The 26,303-nt window shown below is 45.7% G+C and overlaps 1 protein-coding gene across 1 annotated transcript in view; it reads left to right on the top strand.

Moving 5' to 3' along the window:
• The window catches only part of LOC132250084 (glutamate receptor ionotropic, NMDA 2B-like), a 204,243-nt gene extending 183,169 nt beyond the window's left edge, over positions 1–21,074 (top strand). The window contains exons 4-5 of the mRNA XM_059726263.1: positions 10,779–10,893; positions 16,318–21,074. Coding sequence (XP_059582246.1) covers positions 10,779–10,893; positions 16,318–16,329 — 127 coding nt within the window. The 3' untranslated portion in view covers positions 16,330–21,074. The remainder of the gene's footprint in view (positions 1–10,778; positions 10,894–16,317) is intronic.
• The last annotated feature ends 5,229 nt before the right edge of the window (positions 21,075–26,303 follow it).

Consider the following 26,303-nt stretch of genomic DNA (forward strand, 5'->3'; position numbering starts at 1 on the left):
CATAAGATTTATAGGACATTCTAACTTTAATCAGATCTGAAAGGTGGTTAGAATAGGTTTTGTTCTGTCGTGTTTTCACTTGCAATAAAATCACCAAGCAAAGAAATGGGTTAAAATGGAAAATATTGGTTTTGGAATCCCACTGCAGTGCCTTTTGGGGTTATTTTTTTGAGGCCGGGCTCCATGAGCCCCTTTCTGGCCGATGAACCAGGCTTAATGCATAGGCTAAGTCTCCCATGATGCCAAGGATCTTCTTGCTGAGTTGACGCAATGCATCATGGCAGTCCCTGACAATGCATTGAGTATCATAGGAGATACGATCCAGTTGGGGTACTCATCCCATAATGAAGAATGAGTCACCCAGATGACTCTTTGCATGAGGCACCATGATAATATTTCTGAGTGAGAAGTTTTCATATTTTGGTTAAAATCTTTTCAGTTTCCAATTTTGTTTTTGGTTTTGGTTTTTTTTGGTCCAAAAGCTGAACTTCTCATGAAAGCTTTTTCTTAACTGAAAAAATAGTTTCCCAGTGAAAAACAGTCCTGACAGAACATTTTCAGTGATTTCTGGTGTGCTCAATATTTGTAAGAATGTTAGTTCAAGGCAGAAAATAAAGATTTGGCAAAAATATGTTAGGATTTTTGTTTGGTTTTTTGAGAGGACAGCGATGAGGAAGGAAGTGAAGATTTGAGCTTTTTTTTTTCTTCTTTTTTCCCCTCCCCCTCACACCTAGTCGCCCTATGCCTAGCTGTATTTCCTTTGTCACATATGCCACCTAACACCCCATGGTCTGGTTTTTGCAGTGATTTATATTATGTGCAGAGGGAATATAAAATGTGGCCAAATCAGAATGTCAGCATTTTAATTCGACTTTGTATCAGGTGTAAAAGACTGTTCAGGGTACAAAACAATGGAAAATCAGGCTCTAAAGGTGTTTGCTGGGTGAAGGCAAGGTACTGGACAACTAGTGGCGTTTGTGGGATGGAACAGCCTTTCACCTGTAAGTCATTGGTGTCAGTGTTCTTCCAGGTTGGCAGTGACTGAATGATACCAGTTGATGGTTGTTCAGTGGCCTACATGAAATGAGTTCCATCTCAGTGCATTTCCTAATGGATAGTTGTCCACATTGCAAAAACCACCATTACAATTAGCTGTGACTGACCTCCTTGTTAGCATTCTCTGAGAGCCAGAGGACTACAAGTGCTGTGGAAACTGAACTTCTCTTTCATTCCCAAGACTGGTCCCCTCTTTTTAGGACTGCATAATATTCATAGAGAACTTTTTTCACCATTTCCCATATGGTACATATTCTTGGGATAAATAAGACCACGAGCTTCAGGGTCTGCCAGATGAGCTTCTTCCGAGTGATAAATTCACTGGAGATAGATAAATTGGAGAAATATGCAATGCATTGATATTACCTGCTATTTTTTTTATTAAATGCAGGAGTGATGGAAAAGTTTCACACTTATAATCCATTTGTTCTGAAAGCACAGGTAGCAGGAGCAATCACATGGAAGTATTAGTGCACAATTTTTTTTCTAAATATCTTCCGGGAGATAATGGAGAAATAGCAATAAGACATCAGTAATAATGTCTCCTTCAACGGGAGTGAACATTTCACAAAGCAGGATGTCGTATCAGGAAATCTCAACTACAAAAAGTTGTTGGCCAGATCGTCAGCCAGTTAAATCAGCATAGTTCTACTGAAGTCAAAGGGACCTGCATATGTATTTCATATTGAGGTTGATAATGTTTAAAGCAAACTAAAATCTTGATATTTCTATATGGCTGTGTGGTCTGAGGGTTTCTTAAGACTTTAACCATCCCAGGCACAGATTATGTTCACCTGTCCACCTGTTGTACTTGTCCATTTCAGATGGAAATGACTGGGTTGGTGGAATAGGAGAATGGTGCCTGGCTGCACTTAGCTCTGGGTGTTTGTCTTGAACTTGTTAGGATGGTTTGTTCCCCTCATTACAAAGGCATGTCTCCACTGCCTCCAGCTCTGTGAAGGAGCCCACCATTAAAATGCATCCTGTCCACTTGCTCCTGCTCCATGAGTGCTGAATGGTGTAGTAGCCATTAAAGCACCATTGAGAGCGCACTAATAACCATGCACAAGGCCAGGAGTAGTGTTGGCATGTGCCAAGCAGCAAATGCGATGTCAAGCATTTTTTTTTACATTTTTCAGCTCAACCTTGGGCAGGGGCTTTAGCTTGGACAGCTGTTTCTGGCTGCCTGAGCACAGGACCAAGCCCCGTTTCCTTACTACCATGCTTTCTCAAGTTTCACAGCAACTCTCACCAAATTTGGTAGGACAATTGAAAGAGGGAGAAAAGGAGCAACACAGGCAACTGAAAACTGCTCCTTCAAATGCTAATCTTATAATTAAATAGCTTCTGGTGGTTTTTGATCTCTATTGTAGCAGAAGGAGCAGGGTCTGCACCCTAAACCATGTTAAATCAGCAATGTTTCGGCCCTCTACATGGAATTATTTTGCTGTAAATTGCCCCGACAATGCGCAAATGTTACACAAAAATGGCCAGATGTGTCTATGTTTCTGCCATCAGCGCTGCAAGAGAAGAGAATGGTAGGGGAGCATGGGATGAGTGAATGATGGGTGACCCTCTGAAAGTTTTGACAATTCAGCAGGGATGAGCACCAAATATTTAAGAGCCATCGGTAGGACTCATGCACATTCATTTTAATCTCTTGGGACTTTGTAATTGGATTTGGTATCTCAGGGGAACCCTATTTTGAGATATTCCAGGTGTTTCCAGCTGGGTCTGGATTGCTCAAGAGAACACCTTCAGTACTTCTAGAAGCAGAGAGGCAGCTGTTAGACATACAAAATAGTGGGTGGAGAAGTGCTGCCTAAATTACCTAGCACTTTCAGAAAGGTTTGGAGAATTCGGGCTTGATTCAGAAATGTAAGTAATGGTTGTTGAGGTTTTTGTTATTTATATTATTTCACTATCAGCTTTAATGTAGATGGGAATATAATTAATTCTCTTAACGGTGTTTGATGGCTGACTCTCTTAGCCATAAGGGAATAGAGAAAGGGATATGGGGCTGGTGAATGGTACAGTAGGTTGGAGCAGTGCATTATTCTTCCATCTCCTGTCTCTTGAAGACCCCCAAATTTACAAGTGAAAATATATGTGGCAGTTCTAATCTCCCATTTGTTTGTACTGGAAATCCACCAAACATGCTGGCAGTCTTTGTTCAAAAGAAGCCCAGGAATATATTAGCAAGCAGCACTTCAGGACAGGAATAGTGTGCATTAGCAAAATTTTGTGTCATTCAGCAGGGAGCGGTAACATATGGATTAATGTGTGGGACTCCTAGCTGGCTTAGCAGGAAATGGTACAAGTGTGGAATCACATCAGTACCTTAGAGAACCTGTGCTTTGGACCTATTAACAGAGGAGTAATTCTCATAGCGGGGAGGGGACCTTTCAGTGTTATCTGCTGGAATGTCCTGTTTAAAATTTTGCCAGTCAGGGATTGTGAGTCGATCTTTCCCATAACAGAGCTGGAGTCTTTAGCTGCTCTTTTCCTCCTTTTTTCTGCCTGGCCGTGTTGGCTTCTGCTGGATCCAGGGATGATTAACTTAGTCTACAATCAGTCGGAAAGAGAGGCTGATGTTAGTTTCTTGCATCCTTCTCCCTCATTCTCCACCAAACTCAATCCTTCCTTCCTGCTGTGCTGAGTAAATTCTCTCTAAGAGATAAATTTATCTTCTTCTGTCTCCTCAGTCCTTTTCTGCGCCATGTGTTATTTCTTCTTTTACTTCTCTATTTATTCTGCCATTCTGGAGAGAGTAGATCACTCCCTGATGCTACCAGTGGAGCAGTTGTTTTATTTATATGAATTGTTCATGTTCAAAAAGCAGCAAATATTGGGAAAATTGTGCCACTTCAAACTGCCTGTTCATGGCTTCTGACTATAACAAGTAATGACAGGGCACAGGGGTGTGCGTGTGTGTATTACAGTGTGCGTGTGTGTGTGATGGGGGCATGTCTGTGTTACAGGGAGACCTCTACTGGCTGAACAGGGGCATTTCTCAGAACAGTTCCCCTTGTCTATAGCTCCAGGAATAAGGAGTTCAGCATTAAGAAGCTGGAGACAGGAAGCTGAGGTGGTTAACTCAAAATTCAAACTCGTTTCCTTCAAACCTTTATCTGAGGTTCAGCAAAAAAAAATCGATTAATGTTTATTAAGAGGAAATTTTCTGCTGTCACTCTGAAACCATTTAAGCTGTTCCTGTTTCTCTTGCAACCTTCAGCCCTGAATTTGCCATACTGCGTGGTTTTTGTGCTCTGGTTCCAGTGCTGTGAAGCCTTGGAGCTTCTTGTTATTAGCCAGCAGGGCTGATGGTCTCAGATCTAGGGCAAGGGGACGTGTCTCGTGAGTAGAGCACAGGCCCCGAGTTCTGTTATCGGCTCTTCCATGGTTTTGCTTTGTTACTGAGGACACCTCACTTACCTCTTTGTTCCTGTTCGCTCAACTGTTAAATGGGGATCAGATTGCTAGTCTACCTCCGAGTGGAATGTGCATCTTAATTCCTTAAAGCCAAATTCAGTCACGACACTCTCTGCAGGTTCCCTGAACTCGATGCAGCAATGAGTAAGTGACGCAGAATTCAGCCCTTCAGTACAGGACATAAGGAGCTAAAGAAATGCATGGATCATGGTGATTTCACTAAACAAATATCCTTTTTGAGGAGGTAATTAAAATTGCCTGCCTGTCTGTATTACCAGCCACAGAATAAAAAAAGCCAGGGATTTACTAGTTAAGTCCTTACCCAACCCTTGCAGCTTGCAACCATGATTTCATCATCTCGGCATTGCCTCACCCACATTCACCACCCACTGCACACATGCCTTCTCCTTCCAGAGCTGATGCCCCAGAGCACAGATGCCAGGGTTTCTCTGCCATCCCCTGCTCCCCATTCAGAGGGATTGGGGGGGGGGGGGGGGGTTGTTTGTCTAGTAGGAGGTGTGCCTCACTTGGGGATTTGGGCTGGTAGGAAAAGATTGGGGCTGAGCTGATTACATATGAAAGCAGCAGTGCCATTTGGGTAGACGATCCTTGGCATGGGCTAGTGATGTAGTGCAGAAAGCATCAGCTTCTTAGGGACTGCTGCCTGCATGTTTCTGATCTGGTGTGCCCGTGAGCCCTTCAAGCACTGATGCCTTGGCACAAAGGCACTGGGCTCTCTTCACACCAGGCACAGCCTCAGGCACCCTATATCCTATCTGCACAAAGCCCCTCCTCTCTTGTGTCTTCACTTATCCCTGCTTTATATTTCAAAGCCATGTTCACTGTCTCATGTTCCCTGCATCAGCATCCCCCCGTAGAGGCCCATCTCTCCACCAGTATTGTCCACCTCCGATACGGTCTACAGCCCAGCCTACACCTCTGCTTCCCCAGGATCTCTGTGATGATGAGTCAGGGAGGCAGGCTGGCAGTGATGGAAAACAGATAGCTGGAAGATATAAGCAAATCCATCAGCTAATCTTGGCATAGCTCATACCCTTTATCTTAATGAAGGGGCATAGCTTTTTATGGGTTTAATTTTAACATTTTATAAGTGGCTGAGATTGTACAAGTGTGTGTGTGTGTGTGTGTGTGTGAGAGGGAGCTCTGGGTCCTTGGTATAGTACAGTGGTGCTTTAGGTAGAGCTGAAATATGTGAGAAAAACAGAACATTAAAAAATAGGGACACATTTAAATATTCCTTTTGTAGAAGTTGATAAACATGTTACTAAAGGGTTAGAAAGGAAATTCTCTGAAGAGTTATTGTGCCAAATTTGGAGACTAAATTCAGTCATTAAAGTGTGAAGCAAGGGATTTTACTGCTGCTTTAAGTGCAAATCTCAATACAGTCTTAAGTGTGGAGTCACTACTGATCTCTCCTTTATTCTTGTTGTTATTATTTCTAATCTCTGCAGCGAAAAACAAGAAGAAAATTTGGTGTAAAAAACAATTTGGAAAACGTTTACAATCCCTATTTTAAAATATCTCCTGCTAATTTCCACAAATGTTCCTGCTATCTTCAGACTGTGGTGATGGAGAGTCCCACAATATTATCACCCTTGGGTTTTTCTGAGAAATATTTTATGTAGATGTTTGTTTAATTTTTTGCACTCCTTTATAAACACTGAAACCATAAATCTACATTCTAAACAAAGTTGGAATAATTCTCATGTTGGTCTAACACTAAATTTTTGAGTGGCCTGAAGGATGCCTTGCAACTAGAATATTATATGCACTTCTGGATGCCTTCACATAGTAATGATGCAAGCAAATTGGAATGAATTCACAGAAAAGCATCAGAAGAGATTTTGGGGCGGGGTGGTGTAAAACATGTGGAATGTTATAAAAATGTTACTATGTCACAAAAACGACATAGCTACAATTTCCAAAATTGACTAGTGAATTGAGGTGAGGTGTTAAAGGGGCCTCACTTTTAGAAAGTGCAAGCACCAACTCTTGGAAAACAAATCTTTTTAAAAGTAGTGTTACTTTGGGCTCCCTAAAGGGAGGTAACTAAAATCACTCTTTCCCTACAGCTGTGGCCTCACCAAGGCCGAATAAAGTGGGAGAATGACATCTTGGATCTTGTTTGAGATGGATCGGTAGATGCAAGCCAGGGTTTTATTTGCTTTGCCAGCTGCAGCATTGCACTGATGGCTCATATTCATCTTGTGGTCAACCATGACCCCCAAGTCTCTTTCAGACATAGTGCTAGTGAGTGAAGCACTGCCAACCTTATAGATATGATAGGGGGTTTTCCTCCCATGGTGAAGCACCTTGCATGTCTCTTATGTTGAAGGTCATCAGGTTTGTATCTGCCCACTTTGCAAACATAGGCAGTGGAAGGGGGGACTAAGGGGGCTTAGCCCCCCCCCCCCGCAACATGGGGCAACAGTAGGGCCACAAGGCAGCCCAGCTGAGGGCTTCCAATGGTTGCAGCAGGGGTGGGGAGGGAGAGAGGCAGGTGCTGCCCAGCCGGTGGTGCAGGACTGAACCGTGAGTGGCTCATTTGGGGGGCACAGATCCTGCTGCTGCTTGCAACCTGGGAGGCATGGGGGGTGCGTGCCCCCAATATATACGGGGCAGGGTGGGCAGCCACTGCAGACTGGGGCTGGGCTGTGCCAGGCTCTTCCTGGCGGGGGCACAGCCATGCTACACTTGGAACAGGCGGTGGCGGTGCTGGGAGGGGCCTACGGGTGAATGGGGTGTGGTTGCAGCCACTTCAAGATTCACTGTAGACCACCTGAACCTCCTCCCAGTGCCACTGCTGCCCACCCACAGTGTAGCATGACCCTCCCTGCCGGGAAGAGCCCAGTGCAGCTCTAGTCCCAGTCTGCAGCGGCAGCCCACCCTGCTCCTTGCAGATCTGGGGGCATACATCCTCGCACCTCCTGGGATGCCTGCAGTGGTGGGAACTGCCACCCGATGGTGGTTCCCTTGAGGAAAGCACGGTGGGAACTGTGGCTCCATCCAGTATCACACCCTGCCCCACCCTGGCTGTGCAGGGCCTGGCGGGGCAGGTGTGGGGGTCCTAGGGGCTCCGTCCCCTCTGGCCCGGTGGCACAGCCAAGGCTGGCCCTGCTCTGGCCCCCCTGCTCTAGGCCCCCTGGGCAGTGTGGGGCCGGGGTTGGTGTGGGGCTGTGGGGTGGTGGGTTTGTTGGCGTGGGAGGTGCCGGTGCCAGTGTAGGGGAAGGAGAGGCTGCATGGGCACAGCAGGCCCCGGCCTTGATCCTGGGCCCAACTTGGCTTCGCTCGTCCTGATCTCTGCCTGGTCCCAGCCCCAGGCCTATTCCACTGTGCGCACATGATCAGTTATTTCCCCCCCCCCCTTCCAATTTTTTTTCTCCCTCCGCCTATGCTTGCAAGCCTATCCAGGTCAGCCTGAATCCCCAGCCTATCGTCTAGTGTGTCTGCGCTGCCCCAGTTTGGTGTCATCCGCGAATTTAACCAGTTCGTTTCTGACACCAGAATCCAGGTCATTAATGAGTATATTAAAGAGTACTGGTCCGAGTACTGATCCCTGAGGGATGCCACTGGTTACCATATGCCATGCTGACTTGGTTCCATCAACAATCACTCTCTGGGTCTGACCACGGAGCCAGTTCCTGAGCCATTGGACTATAAGGTTGTGGAGGCCGTAGTTCCCCATTTTTGCCATGAGGACAACATGGGAGACCAAATCAAAGGCTGTGTTGAAATCTAAGTAAGTGACATCAACCTTTGCCCCCCCCCCCCGTCCAGGTGACACATCACCTGATCATAGAAGGAGATGAGGTTGGTCAGGCACGACCTACCCGAAATGAAGCTATGTTCGCTGTCTCTCAGAATGGCACCTTTTGTCATCTGGTTGTTGATGGATTCTTTGATAATTTTTTCCAAGATCTTCACAGGGATTGAGGTCAAAATGAATGGCCTGTAGTTCCCTGGATCTTCCTTCCTTGCTTTCTTGAAGATAGGCACCATGTTGGCCCTCCTCCAGTCTTCAGGAACCTCTCCTGAGTGCCATGAGTTTTCAAATATCCACACCAATGGTCGAGTTAACTACATCACAGTGAAACAGCTGCTAAATGACAGTGGTTTAACTTGCACTCACTGCTGGCTAGAATGGACGCACAGAACAGTTGCAATGGATCAGTCTGAACTACAGCAGCCCGCCCCCCCCCAACCTTCTCTTTTCAGTCAATGTAATTTTTTTTCTGTCCCTACACTTTTCAGGGTGTAAACACCATGAAGGCAGAATAAAGTCTTTGGATAGTTCAAATGATGTTAAGAAAGAGCAATTTCATGTGAATATCTAGAAACGCTTCCTAACAATACAGGGTATTGGAGTGGAAGAGTCTTGCTCTATGGAGTGGAAACCTTGCTTGAGTAATTGAAAATGGGACTGGGAATGCCATGGAGATTAAACTATTGAAGCCAACCCTTAAGACAAGATGGTTACCTCTAGCTTTTATTATATTATGTGACTGTATATGTGTTTTAGCAGGTCTACAGTGTTCTAGGTCTGTGGCAACAGCTTCATGAGATGTTTCAGTATATGAACAGGGGAGACAGTCAAAGAAGCCATGTAGATTTCTTACAAGCCATTGAACTATGTAATATATATATATCCCTTTCTTTCTTTCTCCCTGACAGCATAATTTTAAAATGGAGCATGCCATTTGGATATCTGAACAGTAAAAGAACACAAAAAACAAAACAATAGACAGACTCTCATTTTCAGCAAAGCCACTTTAAAAAGTTCTATTAGTGTAAAGGAGCCTCTAAGTGAGCATCACGGTAATCTTCATCCACTCAAAGGTCCTTCCCACTGCTAGAACAGCATGAAGTGGCTTCAGTATCAATGAAAATCAGGCCCAGGCTGTTTAATGGACCATTTCCACTACTGTTACGACCCAAGAGAATGACAGTCAGCTCAGCAATGAAGCACCTCCTATTGGAGGGATGAGATATTAGGATTTAGGGCAGTGATAGGCGCCCTTTTCAGGCTGCAGGCTGGAATGACACAGCTCAGGTCAGAGGTACCACTGAAGCCCCATGTCTGCAGGGAGCATTGGGTTTCATTAACTTTAGTGTCTGTCCCCTGATCATTGGGCAAAGGATGTATCCTAGGTGCACCCCTAAGGAAGATGTTAAAATTGGTTTACCTGGAGGGCCATACATTGTTAATCTCTGGAATAGGGAGTTACTTGGCTAGTCATCTTTGAGAGTTTTGCTGTTTGGTCACAACTAGTACAATGGTTTATTCCTATGGGGGCCAACGTTTTTTGGCAGGTGTGCCATAAATTTAGCCTTGCACCCTCCCAAGTGATGCTGTGATACCTTTTCTGTACCTGATCTGCAACTTTGCTTTCTGCTTCCTGCTCTGTGCTCTCTGCCTGATCCCTACCTCTACTGCCTATCACCTTCCTACTCTGCTGTGTGCTGCACGTGGGGACTGTACATGCTTCTTGTGGTATGCTTAGCACAGATTGGCAACCCCTGGTCTATTCTCTTCCTAGAAAAAGGGACCTTTGTAGCTGGCTATCAAAACCTTTATTATTCTGATTCTCATGTCTTACACAACTGCTTTTGGCCTTATCTTCTTCTCACTTACATCAATGTAAAAATACCTTGATTTCATTGAGGTCCAAATGGGGGCTCTCATAGGTGCATCCCTCCTTTCTGTACTGCCTTATGGTGCCCTGCCTTGTTGGATGGTTGCCTGATGAAGGGACACTGTCCCTCTCTGTCCCTCTGGATAACACAATTCAAAGGATTTGTGGAATACACAATGTTTTTATGAGAGACAGTGAGAGCTAGTTTGGGGAGCATGTGCAGCCTGTTCACACTGCTTATTAATATTGATTCCTTCACACTTTCAGGTAGGGGGCATTAAGTACCACAAATGCACTTGTACTGATGTGGTTGCTCTGCGTATTGTCATGGGAATACAGCAGGAATCAGTAAGGAAAGCAATCACCCCATTGTAGCAGCCAATAGTGAAATGTGTAAAATTACTTTGGTCTTGTCTATTTTCTCCCAAGTCCTTGGTTATCTTCTCTTCTCATTACCTTTCTGTCTCCCCCACTTACCCACCCTCTGTTGTTCAGATTTTCCCCTGCAGCTCTGAGCCAGTTGCTTCTTGAGCATGCAGTGTTACTGTAAGCCTCATTTAATTGTAGTGGAGGAAGCAGGTCCTTGTTTCAGGCACAGCTCCTGAGTGTTTAAATCCTATCTGTTCTCTCTTTCAGGTACCTGATTAATGTCACCTTTGAAGGGAGGAACTTGTCCTTCAGTGAGGACGGCTACCAGATGCATCCCAAGCTGGTCATCATCCTTCTGACCAAGGAGAGGAAGTGGGAGAGGGTAGGACATATTTGGTAACTCTCAAACTGGATTTGGGAGGAGGGTGGTGAAGGCCCTCATCAAATTGACCCCTCATTCTTCATTACTTCTCATCAAAGGGATGGCTAGCTACTTACTGCCACTGAGGATGGATCAGGGGTAAGTGGAGTCTGGTGTATCCAGTAACACAAATGCACCATCTCCTTAGTGCGGAGCTCCATTCCACATGTATGTTAGTTTTTAGAGCCTTCACTCATAGTTCCCTTCAGCATCAGTTTTCCTGTCCTATATAGCAGATTGCAGCCCAGCACACCAACTCCTTGTGAGAGTGGGGCAAGGAACATCTGAGTGAATGCAGATGGTCTAATGAATCTTTGATCCTTAAGCTCTTTGTGGTAAGGGTCATAAAGTACCATGAATGAGCTCATGTTAACATAGTGGTTACACACATGCATATATTGCTATCACCAGTTTATATGCCCATCCTGCCTGTATGGTATGAGAGCTTGAACTCGTGACCCTCTGCATTGAAATCATAAGCCCTTTCTAGCTGGAAGAGATACTTTGTTAAACTGTCCTTTGTTTCAAGTTTTAGCCCTCCAGCCAACAGAAAGCCAGAAATACATTTTGCAATGGAACAGCTTATTAGCCAATTTCCGCTCTGCGTGTGATTGTAGGCAAATGTTTAATGAGATAATTTGCATGGTTCTAAATAGTTTCCATTCAAAACTAAGCTTTGTCTTAAAAAGGCTAGGGATTTCATACTGGAGGAAGACTTTGGTCTATTGGAGTTAGGGCAGGAAGGAGCTTCGTGACCAACAACAGTGCTCCACCCTTCAAGGGAAGTGAAGAGGCCAATAAAGGTTCTGACATCAACTGAGTATGGCGGATGAATTGAGGACCAGAAAGGGATGAGGTAAAAGGTGCTGTGTAAGAGAAGCAGAAAATCCTACACAGTGCCTCCCTGAAGGCAGTGGAAGAGTCAGTGGAACCAGGAGATTCTGCCCAGCAGTATTCTGGATGTGTCCATGGGTAAAGCATAGAAAATTGGCCTTCCCACATGGTGACCTTTCAATGGCTGGACTCCCACTGCATAGGCAGCTTGGCTAGTGTGAGGAGGAGATTGTCTGGATGCTATGCAGTCTACTTGGAGGGTTTGTGGTGGACAGTCAAGGGCTTATGTTGGTAGGATACGACACTAAGCTCTTGAGAGCCAGAAGAAATGGCTAGGTGAGACCCACCCACTTTTAGAGGACCCACCACAAGAATGAGGGGCAGAAGACTGGGTGGCTTTTGCCAGATAGATCACATGGTTAGGGATGCTGGAAAGAAGCACTACCAGGTCTGCCCACTCTTATCAGCTGTGGACCACGAGGTCTCTGGGAGTGGCTGGCTCCAATGCACTCCATTAGCTGAGCAAAGAGGATGAAAGCTGTACAGCATGGGTTGCTTTTGGGGGCTGTAATGTAGTTGTGGAGACCAGTTTCCAGGTCCTGAGGAGGCCCTAGTGAAGAGCAGGAGCTCAGTCAAGTCCTGGGTGTGTCCCTTCAGGTCACAGTAGGAGAGCTGCCATTTTTACATGTGTACCAGAGTCTCTGGGCATGATGGGAAGGGAGTGTAAGAAAACACCATGCCAGCATATGAGGCCTTGGCTTGGCTTGGTAGCACTGGAGAATCAAGTCCTGAATTTATCTATGGGGCAGCAGCACGCAAGAGTCTCATGGACATTTTCCCTACCTCAGGTCTCTGAAGGGAAGGTAATGTTTCTTAGTGGTAACAGAGGTAGCTCAGTCTCTAAGGCTCAGAGAGGTTTTGGTCTCTCTGCTGGGCTTGCCATTTAGTAAAACTTGCTGCTGAATTTGAGGTGTGGGACCTGGAACAAGCTTACCCAGCCCAACCCAGACCTAGTGACTACCACACATTCATTATGCAGGGACAGCTTTTCATCCCTACCAAGCTGGATTCAAACAAGTGACCTTCAGGTGAAGCACTGTATCTGATTTAGCAGTCCCCTCAGGCATTGGGCTCCCAAGAAATGCTAATGTTTTACTTTCAAGAATAGTCTGGCTTCCTGGAAGCAGAAGGGCATATATAGAGTCCTCTCTCTCTCTCTCTCTCTTCCCCCCCCCAACTATATATATAGAGAGAGAGTACTGAACTGATTGGATGTAATACAGACTGGTTCTTTCATTTACTGGATAAGCAGGGAAATTTTTTTTCTATGTGTGGCTTTGGTATGGGCAGGCAACTTCAGTAATGCAACACTCCCCCTTGCTCTTAAATCAGCACCTTCCATTAACCAAAACATAAACAATAATAATTAATGAATAGAAAAAGTTTTTTATGGCAGGGCCATTTTTTTGCTTTATATTTAGAGAAAAGGTTCCTGGGTCCTGTGTGGGGCTCCTAGGTCTCATTAAAATACAAACAAAAAGTTATAACAACAAATACTAATGGAATGGCTAAACTTATGTCTAAATTGGATGTTCTGCAGTGTAAAATCATTTAAAAACTGTCACAGGTATTTCTTATTCTCCTTTAACAGGGAGTCCTATTGTTATACCTACATCTATAATGTACAAAAGAAGTTACATTAATAGAAAATTAAGGCCCTGAATTCAAGCACTTGAAAGTTCAGAAATGCCATGTTTAGGGCTGCAAATGCAATATTAATTCAACCCACTTGTGTGAATGTGTTATAGCTCAGACCTTCATTATATGTTCACTTTTTTCCCCCCATAACTTGCATAGAGGTCATAGGATGGATGTGAACTCTTCCTCCCAGCAAAGAGGACAAATGCAGGTACCTGTACAGTACCTGCCATAAAGCCACCTTTTTGGCGTATCAGTAATAGTCCCCCCTGAAGACTCTTAGTGTTCTGAGCACTAGTGAGGCCCTAGTGGAGGCATAGCCAGAATGGTCTGGCACCCTGCCAGTTCCTTGCTGGTGGAAACTGCCTAGGGGCGGTGGCAGTGTTTTTAGCACAGGTTGGGCCAGCTTTTTCCTCTCTTGAACTAGAGCTGTGGGGGGAACTTTCTGACAGAAGACAGTTTTGTTGGTTCACCAGAACCAAAATGCTTTGTGAAATTATACTTGGGACAATTTTGACAGACTTCCAACAAATCATAGGCAGATTCTGATGAAGCCAACTTGCTTTTCCTGCTTGTCCACCTGGTGGGGTTTCAGGGGAACCAGAGATTCTGGGGCAGATCTACCATGTGCATGGCTCCAGACCAGGGAACCTGGGACATCCAGAATCTTAGGTCAGCTGGCTTCCAACCTGAGCCATATTCCCATAACCCGGGGGGAGTAAGAGGATGGGGCAGCTGTCCCAGGAGTCATACAGACCAGGAAATCTTTCTGTTTGGGAAATTGGAAGCCTGGGGGTTCTCCAGACCCATAGAAGTCTGTGGGGCAGGGCTGCCCAAGAGCTGGGAAGCCCTGGCAGCGGACTGCTGTTGACATTATTCATGTCCCCTTCATGGCTGCCCACCACTGAGAACTAAGAATCGGACAACGGGTTTGGCAAGTTGGTGTCAGTCAGCAGCTGCTGAGATTGGAGGGGGGCCTCTTTCTTTTTGGAGACACCATGTTCTTGTATTTCCAAAATGAAATGTGGGATTTCAGTTATGGGAGGTGTTTTCTCTTTTTTTTTGAGATTTTAGTTTGTCATCCTAATGTGGGATCTTGTTTTTTTTCAAAAACTCACCAATTATTTCAGAATGGGAGTTTGATTTCCTAGCAAAATCTTGGTTTCTCGGGTCTGGACACACTAATGAATCTCCTCCTGTGTCTTTAAGACAGACTGAAGCTACATAGGGCTTGCAGTCATGAAAGAACAACCATAGCAACCATTTTCTGGAATAGATCTGTGTTCCTGAGCTCCCTAGCTATTGTAGGCGCAAGCTGTATTTACTGTTGTCATAAGTAAATGTTCTGCATTCAGTTCTTCTGACTCATTTTTTTTAAACACTCTTTTTTTGAGGGCAAAAGTTCACAGTACTAACATGGCATGAACTCTCTTTTTGCTTTTTAATTATGCAGTTAGTAAAGATCCCTCTCCACTGGCCAGCCTTGCTTCCCTGTGCAGCCTTGTTTAACGTGCACCAGCACCTCAACCAAGACTCAGATTGGGATTCTAAAGTGTTTGCTAACCATAGGGCTGATTCTCTGTTGTCTCAGGGCTTCTTTGGTTTGACTCTGAGGGACTGCAGTGCAACCAGAGTCCTGAGGGAGTACATGTGGTATGACAAGCCCTCTTTGTCAAGCACAGAATGACCTTGTTAGCTTTTCAGCCACTTGCAAGAGCCTGTATCACATCTGTGTTGGCCATAGATGATTTGACACCGATATTAGGAGGAAGCAAATTCATCCTTCAGTCCCTGTGAAGGTGTCTCTATCACTGCAAGGATAGACTGGGGCCAGAGGTGCTGTTGCAGGGTTGTCCATAGCCACTTACATACCTCAAACTAAGAAATGAGTGCAGGCAGATGAAAAGTTACTGCTCATGGTGAATAGGACACATGTAGCAGGGGTGCACTTATGCTCTAGTGGGCTTTCACAAGCCATATCGGAGTGCTTCTGAGCTGCCAGTTAGGAGATGGCTTCCCTGTGCCGTAGGGTGAGTAAAAAATGAGCTGACTTTACTAACCTGAGTCATTAGACGCTAAGCAGAATTGAGATCTGCTGAAAGTCACGCTTTGTGTTTTCTGCAGCAGGAAAACCAGCAGTTGCTGCTTATAAAGTAGCACTGCTGTGTTCTACATTGAGCATCCAGCTTGGGCAGTTATTGCTGAGAATTATATGCCTGTTATAGAATAAGGTGGTACCTCTCTTGATATGTACCTCTCCGCTTCACACTGACATTGTCAGCCTTCACAGTGCCAGTGAATTAGAGGATCAAACACAATAGAAATTAGAGCGGGTTATTAGGTTATACAGCCCTTTGTTACTATGGCAAGTGCAGGTTTTTTCCCGCATTAGCGCTCACTCCTGTGCTGTGTCCAGGCCAGCTTTACTTCATTTTTGCCTTTTCTTGACTGTACCCCTTCCTCCATGCTGCCAAATGGTCCCAGTTGTAAGAGATGCTCATTCCTGGGTTCATGATTCTGGGGTGAGACCAACCCAGCACTGCCAAAGCTGTCAGTATTGCAGTCCTCTCTCCACTCATGCCCCCCACCCAACTTTTGAAGGGATGCAGTTGTCACCTTGGCTCTCAGCATCTTGGCTACTGACCTTCCCATTGACTGCTGCTCCTTCAAGATGTCTTTAAATTAGCTTAAAGATGACTTCCGGATTTTCATTTCAGTCCCTGTTTGCCTTTAATTTACTTAGTTAAAGTAAAAACAAAGCAGTGTTGTATATCTTAAAGCAGCAGCCACTTGAATCATTACTCAGATCCCAGTTTCTTCTATGTAAATGTGTTTCTCTGTCTTTCTCTTCAGGTGTGTCACTAGGGATTCAGGTCACCTCTCTGAGCAGATGCTGACAGCGCGCTTCCCCCATCCTCTTCCTGCCTCCCGTGTGCCACCACCACAGCCCTCTGATTTGCAGGCTGCTTGTAGTATTTATTTCTGCTGCACAGTCTAAGATCCTCCTGCTTCTGCAAAACAAGATGTTACCTCTGAGTTGTTAGATGTTACAGGCTGCTCAAACTCCTAGATGACTTAGTACACACATGGGTTGATCTAGGATTTTGAAAAGGAGGGTGCAGATAGTGTAGCCCATGATCACATATAACACAACACATTTTTTTCAGTTAAAGAGAAACTAGATGCTTTGCTAATATGCTAGGGGGTGAGTACTAGATTATGCAGTTTAAAATCAAAGCAAAAACAAATATAACTATTGGAATGTGCATTCATTAGCTATATCCTTTATAAAGTTAAAAAAACACAACAGACTAGGCCAAAAATAGTCAAAAGGTATTGTGTCATTAGTCCTGTAGTCATTATAGTTAAATGTGCATGTTTTCAGTTTAAAAAAAACAATACCAAACAAACCCTAGTCTTCTTGAGTGTCTTGACAGTGTATTTAATACCCCATTGGCCATTAAAAAGGAGAGAGGGTTATTAACACATGTTCAGTGGAGAGAGATTAGCAGGAATCAGGGAGATGATAATGAGCTATGAAGTCAATTGACTGCCTGATTAGAACTGCCACTGCCCTCCCAGGCAGTTGGTTTTAAAGTTTGGGTGGAGCAGGAATACACAGACAGGTGTGTTGCCCAGGGGTCATTAGTCAGGACCACCATAGCCATTAGGCCCACACATCCTGATGCAAATTAAAAGCTTGTTCTTCCTTTATGCATGTCTGGACCCATCTCTCAGGGCAGCTGTAAAGCTGGCACTTCTGCCACTGATAGGACCTTGGCCCCTAAGGCAAGTCTAGGGATGATGCTGCCCAGAACTTCATCAGGAACAGCATTGCCAAGCATGTTACCAAGGCTGCTGCTTCTGATTCATAGTTGCATCCTCATCTCTTAGGTCAGCTTCAAGGCAGTACTAGCAGCTCCTAACATGTATCTGGGCTGTTTCCTTGTAGGCCAATGCATGCAAACTGACAGTACTCATATGGATCTGTGGCTCTGTGGGGCTAGCACTTCATGATATGCCTCTGGTGCTTGGCAAATGCATCTTGTCTGTCAGTGCAGTTTTGGTGCAGGTGCAGCACTAAGTGTTCCTATCTCCAGCCAACATCCTTGTTAACCAAGAGCCTTTAGAATCTGCACACCTTAACAGACATTTGGGGTTTGTCCCCTCTGTGTACTTCAGCAGCTCCAGATCAGTTCTAACTTACAGGTCTGGAATCTCCTTTCTTATTGAAATTGCAACAGCTGATATACTGTAGGTATTCAATATTCCAGATGTTGGGTGTCTGCTAATAGAAAAACAATTCTCACAAGATGCCAAGCATCCTGCCACCTACTACTTCTGAAACCCAGGTGCTTTTCAAAGATGGTGCTGCTTTGTTACCCCTCAGTGCAAGTCTACATGTTCTCAACTTTTGGGCTTGTACTTCTTAAATGTTGGAATAACCAACAGATGATGAAATACTTGTAGCACTGCTATTTCTACAGTTGTCTGAGATTTTGCCTTCTGAATCCTTGAAAGCTAATCAGTAGCATTCAGGATGTGTGCATTCTCTTTCCTCCTGAAATCAGCACAGCTGTGGTTAGAGGCTCCTACACAATCAGCTAGTAAGCTATTCTTTTGCAGCCTTTGCACTTGCTAGTTTGCTCTTGAAGTGGGTTCACTGGTCATCACATACTGACAGAGATCTCAGTAGTTACAATCTGCATTGGCTTCCTAGCACTGCAGCAGAGTAAAAGATAGTGTTTTTAAATGCAGACTTTCCAGATATGCGTGTAGACTAAAATAAGAGTTCACATAAGGGGTCTCCAAAGCTAGCATAGAAATCTTGAAGCAAAACAGAAATGTCACTTCTGTTGCATTGAAGTAAAGTGGAAGTTTCCTAGACTTGGTAGGGTGGATTATTTAAATTGATAATATATGTACTAGGTAGAATTAATAAACATGGGCACTTTTAATTAACATTGAACTCTTTACTTGTAACTTAAACTGGATGCATACATTCATACATACAGCCTACTCAGGTTGTTAATCCAAGTGTCCTATTCTACTACATTGCCTTTTTTTTGTCTCCCCATTCAACAGTCTGGTAACTTTGGTTCTGACTCCAGAGTTCATATCTTCATTACAGTTCTCAGATTCTAGTCACCTCCCACGTGCCACTGATTGGACTCCAGGGAACCCAAACCAAGTGTCTTAGTCTTGGATAAAATGTACTTTCCAACTCCACTTCTTGTAGTCTATAAAATAATGGGGTTCAAGGCAAGCTTGAAGTTCTTGCTCCTGCTTTATAGCTTGGCTCTGGTCCCCTTACTGCTGGCTTGGTCTTGGCTTCCTGGCTGCATCCCTCTGCTGGGTCATCCTCTCTACTGCAGCTTCCAGCTGTACTCTAATTCAAAGTAGTATGTTTAGGAGTCAAATCTGGAAATATAAAATGGGGAAATAACTGGCTAAGCAGCAGTGCAGCAGAAAAGAATCTGGGGTTAGATCGGATCACAGACTGAATATGAGTCAGCAATGTGATACTGTTGGCGGAAAAAAAGGCAAATCTCATTCTGAAATGTATTAACAGCAGTGTTATATGTAATACACAGGAGGTAATTGTTATGCTCTACTCAGTGCTGGTGAGGCCTCAACTGATTACTGTGTCAAGTTTTGGGAAAAGCAGTTGGAGAAAGATGTAGGCAAATTGGAGAAAATTCAGAGGGGAGCAACAAAAATGAAAAGAGGTTTAGAAAGCATGACTTTTGAGGAAAGGCTTAAGGAATTCGGTTTGTTTCATCTAGAAAAAAGGAGAAGATGTAAGCCTGACAACAGGCTTCCACTGTGGAAAAGGTTGTTATAAAGAGGATTGTGATCAAATGTTTTCCATGTCAATGGGTGCATCTACACATCACCCCATGGCGAGCTGACAATGTGCTACATCACTTTATGGCATTCTATGGTGATACAGTGATCATGGGGGTCTATATGTGATCACCAGCCACATCACTGTAGCAGTGTGCTTCCCCAGTATAGTGCACTGCGATGGTGATGTAGCTGGGAAATGTACCTGTGCACAGTGCTCACAGTGCAGTAACAGCCTGTACTGTGCCATGGAAGTACTAAAGCACGGTGTCGTAGCAACATTGCCATACGGTGACGTGCAGGCACGGCCAGTGGTATGTAAGACAAAAAAAAAGTTAGCTTAATTTGCAGTAAGGAAGATTTAAATAGATATTAAGGGAATTTTATAACTGTAAGCACTGGAACAAGCCATGTAGGGAGGTTGTGGAACCTCTTACATTCAAGGTTTTTAAGAACATTTTAGACATACCAGTCCTGGGTGATCAAAATATACTTCCCTATAGCAGGGAGCATGGAGATGGATAAATGACCTTCAGAGGCCTCTACTATCTCTGTTTTTTTCTGATTTCAAGGGTATAAGGCAGGGTATTGCCCTAGAAGAGATTTATTGTTGTCAGAAAAAAAATAATGGCACAGACAGGCTGATTAGTAACAGCCTCATTGTGGGGCCCAGTGAAAGTCTCATTTTTGTGAGACTCGTATACCGCAATGTTTTACACTTGGGCAAGCACTTCTCATGTGAAGGTCATGGGTAATGGTAAACAGAATCATTATTAAGAACCTCACCCCCTACTGCAGGCTTGATGTTGACGAGAATAATGTGCACTGAAGAGGAACCGAAGCAGCAATACCTTATATTTAGCATGGGTAGGTCTGTATTGTGGCTGCAGCAAGCTGTACTGTCTACAGTCAGGTCCTGTCTACTTATTCCCACTTGCACCCTCCAAACCTGGAGATATACCAGTGGAGATGCTTCGTGACATCCCCCTGTTGCCACTTTAGAGACCTTGGCTTCTGGAGTGCTTGAGAGTGGCCACTGGGGACAGCCCTGGAGCACCCATGCAGTAGCATTTGGATGGGCTGTGCTCAGGAACAGCCTGCCTGGGGCTTGCTGCTGCCACAGTGTAGACGTGCCTTAAGATGCAGCCTCAGTCCTTTAAGGAAGCAAGCACCTATATGCATCCTATGTGACCCAAAGCCAATATTACCCTAAGCCAGTGCTCTTTGGCAGAGCTTCTAGAAGACCTAAAAGGAGAATTAGTCTGGTTCAAGAGAGAAAACATATGAGCCAGGTCCTATCCTTTAAATGTGCTATGAAAAATGCTCATCATTATTTCTGTTTTCTTCACTGCTTTGATGGGAGATAGTGGAGGTGCTGAACAGCTGATGGAACAGTGTTGGCCTTTGATAAGACACCTCTCTGGAAAATGTGAATATATGTGAGTCGCCTTCTTTTGGTGCTGCCCTATCATATTACAGGAAGGCTGGGGTTTAGTTTTTTTTATATTGAGGTATGTGTCCAAGGGAGAAGGTAAGGTTGAGGGTAGAATCCAGGATGCCATAGATCCAAATATCTTCTCTAAAGACCTTCCTGCCTTTTGAAAGTTCAAGGTGACAGTATAGTCTCTGGAGAGATGGTTCCTTCTTTGGGTTGCCTGGAACTTACCAGAGGAAGCTTTTTTGGCCATACTGACTGCTTACCTTCCTACGCATCAGAGTAGCCGAGTCCATAGGGGCCTGAGGGCCCTGGCCCCCCTCAGGAAGAAGGCCGTCACCTGAAGTGCATAACTTTCCATATGTCCATCATCTTAGCCCCACCTCCCCAGCAAAAATAAAAGTTGGCCTGTTTACCAGTTTGGGCTGGATATTTTCTCTTTGACTAGGTTCTGCTCTCTGTGTAGAGTTTCAGAAGAAAGGCATCTTTGCAGCATGGCCAGGGGCTTGGCAAGGGACATGTTTTATCTCACCTACTCCTTCTGTGGTGCAAAAGGATTGGATTATTATTGCCAGTCACTCTTGTTTTGCTAATTTCTCTGTGTACATGGGGATTATGAATCAGGGTCCCTGGAGAGATGTGGCACATGCATTTGTTTAAACCTGCTAAATTTTTTAGTGACTGATTCTTCTCTGATTTAAACCAGTTTTACAAGGAGGTAACTACGCTGACTGCTGAGGGATTGCTCTGGATTTCAACAGGTATACCTGAGATCAGAAATTGGTCCTATATTTTTGTTTTTCTTTAGGCCGAGTGTCATTTGTGGACCTTAATCCAAAAGATGGTAATTCACTCAATCTCTTGGTTCTCATTCAAGAAGATATTTGTATCAGAGAATACATACTTTATGAACTGTCTGCTCCCAAGTGAAGGTGTCGTAGACATTTTATCTATTTCATATTTGATGGGTCTACTGATGATTTTGATTCAGTCAAACAACAGATTCAATTTAGTTCTACATCTATTCTGTATCCACTGTCAAGGTTTAGTATATTTTGTCACAATTATATTGTTTGAAATGGAAGATTTACAGCTAATTATGGCCCTTAAATTTTCTATTCTTTAGAAGAAGGAAACAGGTTTTTGATACCAGGTCCAACCATCAGCACGAAACCCACTTTTGTCATTGGGGATAAATAGAAAATCTTTCTGAGAGAGAGTTAGCAGTAAATCTTTTCACTGTTCTAATCCTGTGGTATCTTTTATTCACAAGGCTATAGTCATTGACTCCATCTTTGAAGATAAATAGTCATTCAAGCCCTCACTGCATCAGACCATTAGACTATGTATCCTACAGTAATAAACCAGTCCCTCTTCTGTGTATAGAGGACAAATTGCTGGGTATCTTATCATAGCCATCACACAAATATGTTGGTGTAAGCTCTTTATTTTATCTTTACCTATTGCAAAGGGGCAATCAACTTCATTTCCTTACATTTTGGAGTATATTTCTAAAGCTGATGAGCCTACAGAAAAAATGTATGGCTCTTGTCCTCTTGTCCCTGCTCCCTGGCTGCTGCAGGGAATTTTTACTTGGAAACAGTGACAACTGTTTGCCTTTAACGCAAGTCAGTTACAGAGAAAATGTTAAGATTTGTATTAAGGTCAAAGTTAGCTTGTCTACTACAGTTTACTCATTGCTGAAGCTGATTATGCCCAAATTAATGTTACTGAATAACATAGTTTAGTGTTCTCTGCCTGACTCCCTGGTCAGGGTTACACTTTTTTCACTTCAGTTGGACTAGGTATATTGCACTGGTGTTATAATACAATCTAGCCATACAATAAACTTGAACAGTAGAACCTGGATTGGTTCATCTTGAGTGGTTTGCAACCCACTTAGTTTGCAATGGGTTGCTTGCAGAGAACAGCTGGAGCACCTCAGTGGTCCTATGCAGTTGTTTTGTATGTATTCCTCCCCTTTCTCCTCCCAACTTCACAAGCCTTCATTTTCACAGGGTGATAAGGAACCTAATCTTGAGAAGTAATCAAGGACTGCTCTTGTCCTCTGCTACCTTTATATAAACTCCAGTAGGAAGACCAATCTCTCCCACATCCACATGTCAGGAAGTGTCAGATGTCACTGTTATCTCTTGCTCATTTAAAAAAAAATTATGAATGCTATTATCCTTTGCTATTTTTATTATATATATCTGGGGTTGGCAAGCTATGGCCCATGGGTTGAATCTGGTTTATGAAGCCTCTGAATCTGGCCCATGGAGATGTAGCTTTGATAGCATTCAGAAGTAGAGTGCTCTGCCCTTGCTGTGCTACAGAAGGGGGAGGTCTCTCTTCTCTCCTCTACAGAGGGGGAGCCAGATGTCAGGGAGAAATAGCAGAAGCTGCTGGTCCTTGTGCCCACCCACCTAAGACTTGATCTGAGTCATCCTGGCCACCCTGCCAGAAAATGCTGTCCTGATTTATATTATTGTAATGCTGAGGAGCTCTGGTCATGGATGAGGACGCTGTTGTGTTAAGAATAAGAGACAAGACCATGGATGGATACTAACAGACTAGTGGGGAAAATAGAAGGAAACAATCAGACAGTACTAGTCAGCTCATAGGCAGCAGGCTTAGCACATTGGCAATCTAACAGTTATAGGCCAAGGAGAGTTTTTGGAGGGAAGAGCTTAAGGGTAACAGTGAAGTAGCTTTGTGTATATTTATGGAGAGTTCCTTTAAAATGGGAGAAAGCATGAAGACATGGTTTTGAGTCCTTTGAGATCCTTTACTGAGAGGTGCCACAGTGCAAAAAAATTTATTATTAGTATAGGGCAGGGTGGGCAATTATTTGGACTGGAGTGCCACTTAAGGATTTTGGTGAGCTGTTGTGGGTTGGGGCAGGGGGCAATTGATCCTTTCCAGCCCTGGGGCCATCCACCCACACCCACTGCTGGGCCCACTGGACAGAGAACATGGACAGGCTGGTGGGGTCTCCGTGGAGACCAGCCCAGCACACCTGTAGGCAGGGTGCACTTTGCTGGGTGGATGGGATGGGGCCTTGGGCAAGCAGAGAGTGGCATCTGAGAGTGGGATAGGCAGGTGGAGCTGGGATTGTGGGGTGGTCACAGCATGGGGCCAGGGCCTGGGGCAGAGGTGCAATCTCGTCCCCACTTGTCCCTGTGACAGGCACTGGTTCCATGGGCAGGGATGTGGAGGGAATAGATCACAGCACTGTCCCAGGCCCTGGCCCCATGCTGTCACCATCCTGCAATCTTGCCCCCAGCTCTGGCCCCTTCTTACCTGTCCTGCTGCCAAACTCCTCTCCCCAACTGCCTTTGGCCCCATCCCATCTGCCTGGTTGAATGCACCCAGCCCACGGGGGTCCTGGCCAGTCTCCATGGCCACCCCACCTGCCCAATCCATCCAGCACCCCCAGCAGTGGGTGTGAGACGGACAGATCTGGAGTGCCTAGGCAGCAGGGTCAGTGCTGGTGATGACAGTGGAGATGCTGACAGCAGCAGCCAGGCAAAATTAGTTACCACCATGGGGGCTGCTGGGAAGCTGAGTCCAACTGCTGAATAGCCCCTGCCCTACCATGTGCCCAAGGAATGTGGGACTGGTTGCATGCACCACAGCCTGGGCTGCCCCCTGCACCTGGGCAGGGTGGGGCCAAGGGACCCGCTGCAGGATGAATAGAATTTCTTGGTGGGATGGATCCAGCCCGTGGGCCAAGTTTTGCCCACCCCTGGTGTAGGGTCACCACTTTTCTTAAACTTGACAATATAGTCCTAAGTTTACTGGTCTATAATGAGACCCTGAGTATACTGTAGCCTCCAAATTAATCTTCATGTCATAATAATGTGATCCTCATGAGATGACACTGACTGTACATCACAGTGACGTGTGGGCTAGGGACAGACATTCAAAAAGTTAGAGCATGAATTGATTCAATCTTTGCAGATTGGTTCAATCTAGGCAGGTCAGACTAATCTGCAAATGAACAGACATTCCCTTTTCATTCAGGAAATGCAGGCACAAGCCTGCAGTGGCTCAGGCCAGAAGCCAGAGGGCACTGGAGCATGCCCTTGGCTGCAAGGAAGCTGTGCTGGAGGTGGGGCATACCCAGCCTTGGCAGTAGCCTCAAGTGACCTGTCTAGGGAGGGAGTTTAATTCCCCCCTCCCTGTCCCACTGGCATGGACCTGAGCCAGGGTATGCCGGGTGCTTCCCCCTCACTGCTGCAGTGGCAGGACCAGGACTTGGCCAGATGCTGGCCAGCATGGTCCCCTGAGGCAAAGGGGGCAGAAGGTAGGTTTATTTCTCCCTTACACCTCCTTTGCCCTCCGGGGGACTGCAGCTAGTGTCAGCCAGCCCTGACTGCTGCCTTCGCCAATTGCTGCCTGCATGGAGCAAGTAGAAGAATAAGCCCCTCCCTGCTCCCTTTCCCAGATGCTGGAGGAAGTAGGGAAATAAACCCCCTTCATGCCCCCGTCACGTAAGGGGGACATGCTGGCTGGCCTCTGGCCACACCCCCACCCCTACTGCTGGAGCAGTGAGGGGGCAGGGACTGTGACGGGGGCAACAGCCCCTGTCATGGTTTCCTGGGAGTGCAAGTTTCTTCCTGGGGGGGATGAGAGTGAGGGTGGGGGCTGTGCTGTGGGTGGGAGCGGGGCAAGCAGAGCTGCCATAGATTGTGTGGGGTGAGTATGGTGGTGGTGCTAGGAGGGGGTTGGGGGCTATGGCCACCCCTCAGCCGTGGTGCCATTGCTCGCCCCACACAGTCTGTGGTAGCTCTGCCTGCCCCACTCCCTCCTGCAGCACAGCTCCCCTGACCAGGAAGAGGCTCCCAGGAAACCATGATAGGGGCTGCTGCTCCCGTCAGGGTCCCTCCCTCCTCACCACTCCAGCATCAGGGCTGGGGGCATGGCCCTCTTAGGTGACCAGGGCATGGAGGGGAGTTATTTCTCCCCTCTCTCCAGCATCTGGTGAAAGGGTCAGGGAGGGGGCTTATTCTGCAGCTCGTCCCATGCAGGGAGCAGTTGGTGAAGGTGGTGCTGAGGGCTGTCAGACTCCGGCTGTGGTCCCCTGGGAGTGGAGGGGGAAATAAACCTCCTTCCTGCCCCTTTGTTTCAGGGGGCCATGCTGGCCAGTGTCTGCCTTACCTCGGCCCCTGCTAGTGCAGTAGTGAGGGTTGTGGGGGACTGCCAGGCAGACTCTGGCTTGCATCTGTGCTGGTGGGACAGGGAGGGAGTTTAATTCCACCCTCCCTGGCCAGTTCACTTGAGACTAATGCTGGGGCTGGCCGTGCCCCCACCACTGAAGCAGCTGGTGGAGAAATGCCTGGCAGGTCTGTGCTGGTGGGACAGAGGAGGGAGTGGAGGAATAACCCTCTTCCCTGCCCTCTTTGCCTTAGGGGGTCAGGTGTCTGGCCATGCCCCCACCCATGCCCCAGCTAAGGAGCAGAGGGGTGGGGCCAGCCCTGCTCCACTGGAGCAGAGATCACAGTTCCACCTCAGGTTGCAGAGCATGCTGGGATGCTGGGGGACTCTGGTTTAA

Source organism: Alligator mississippiensis, chromosome 4, assembly GCF_030867095.1.
Source record: "Alligator mississippiensis isolate rAllMis1 chromosome 4, rAllMis1, whole genome shotgun sequence".
NCBI classification, from domain to species: domain Eukaryota; kingdom Metazoa; phylum Chordata; order Crocodylia; family Alligatoridae; genus Alligator; species Alligator mississippiensis.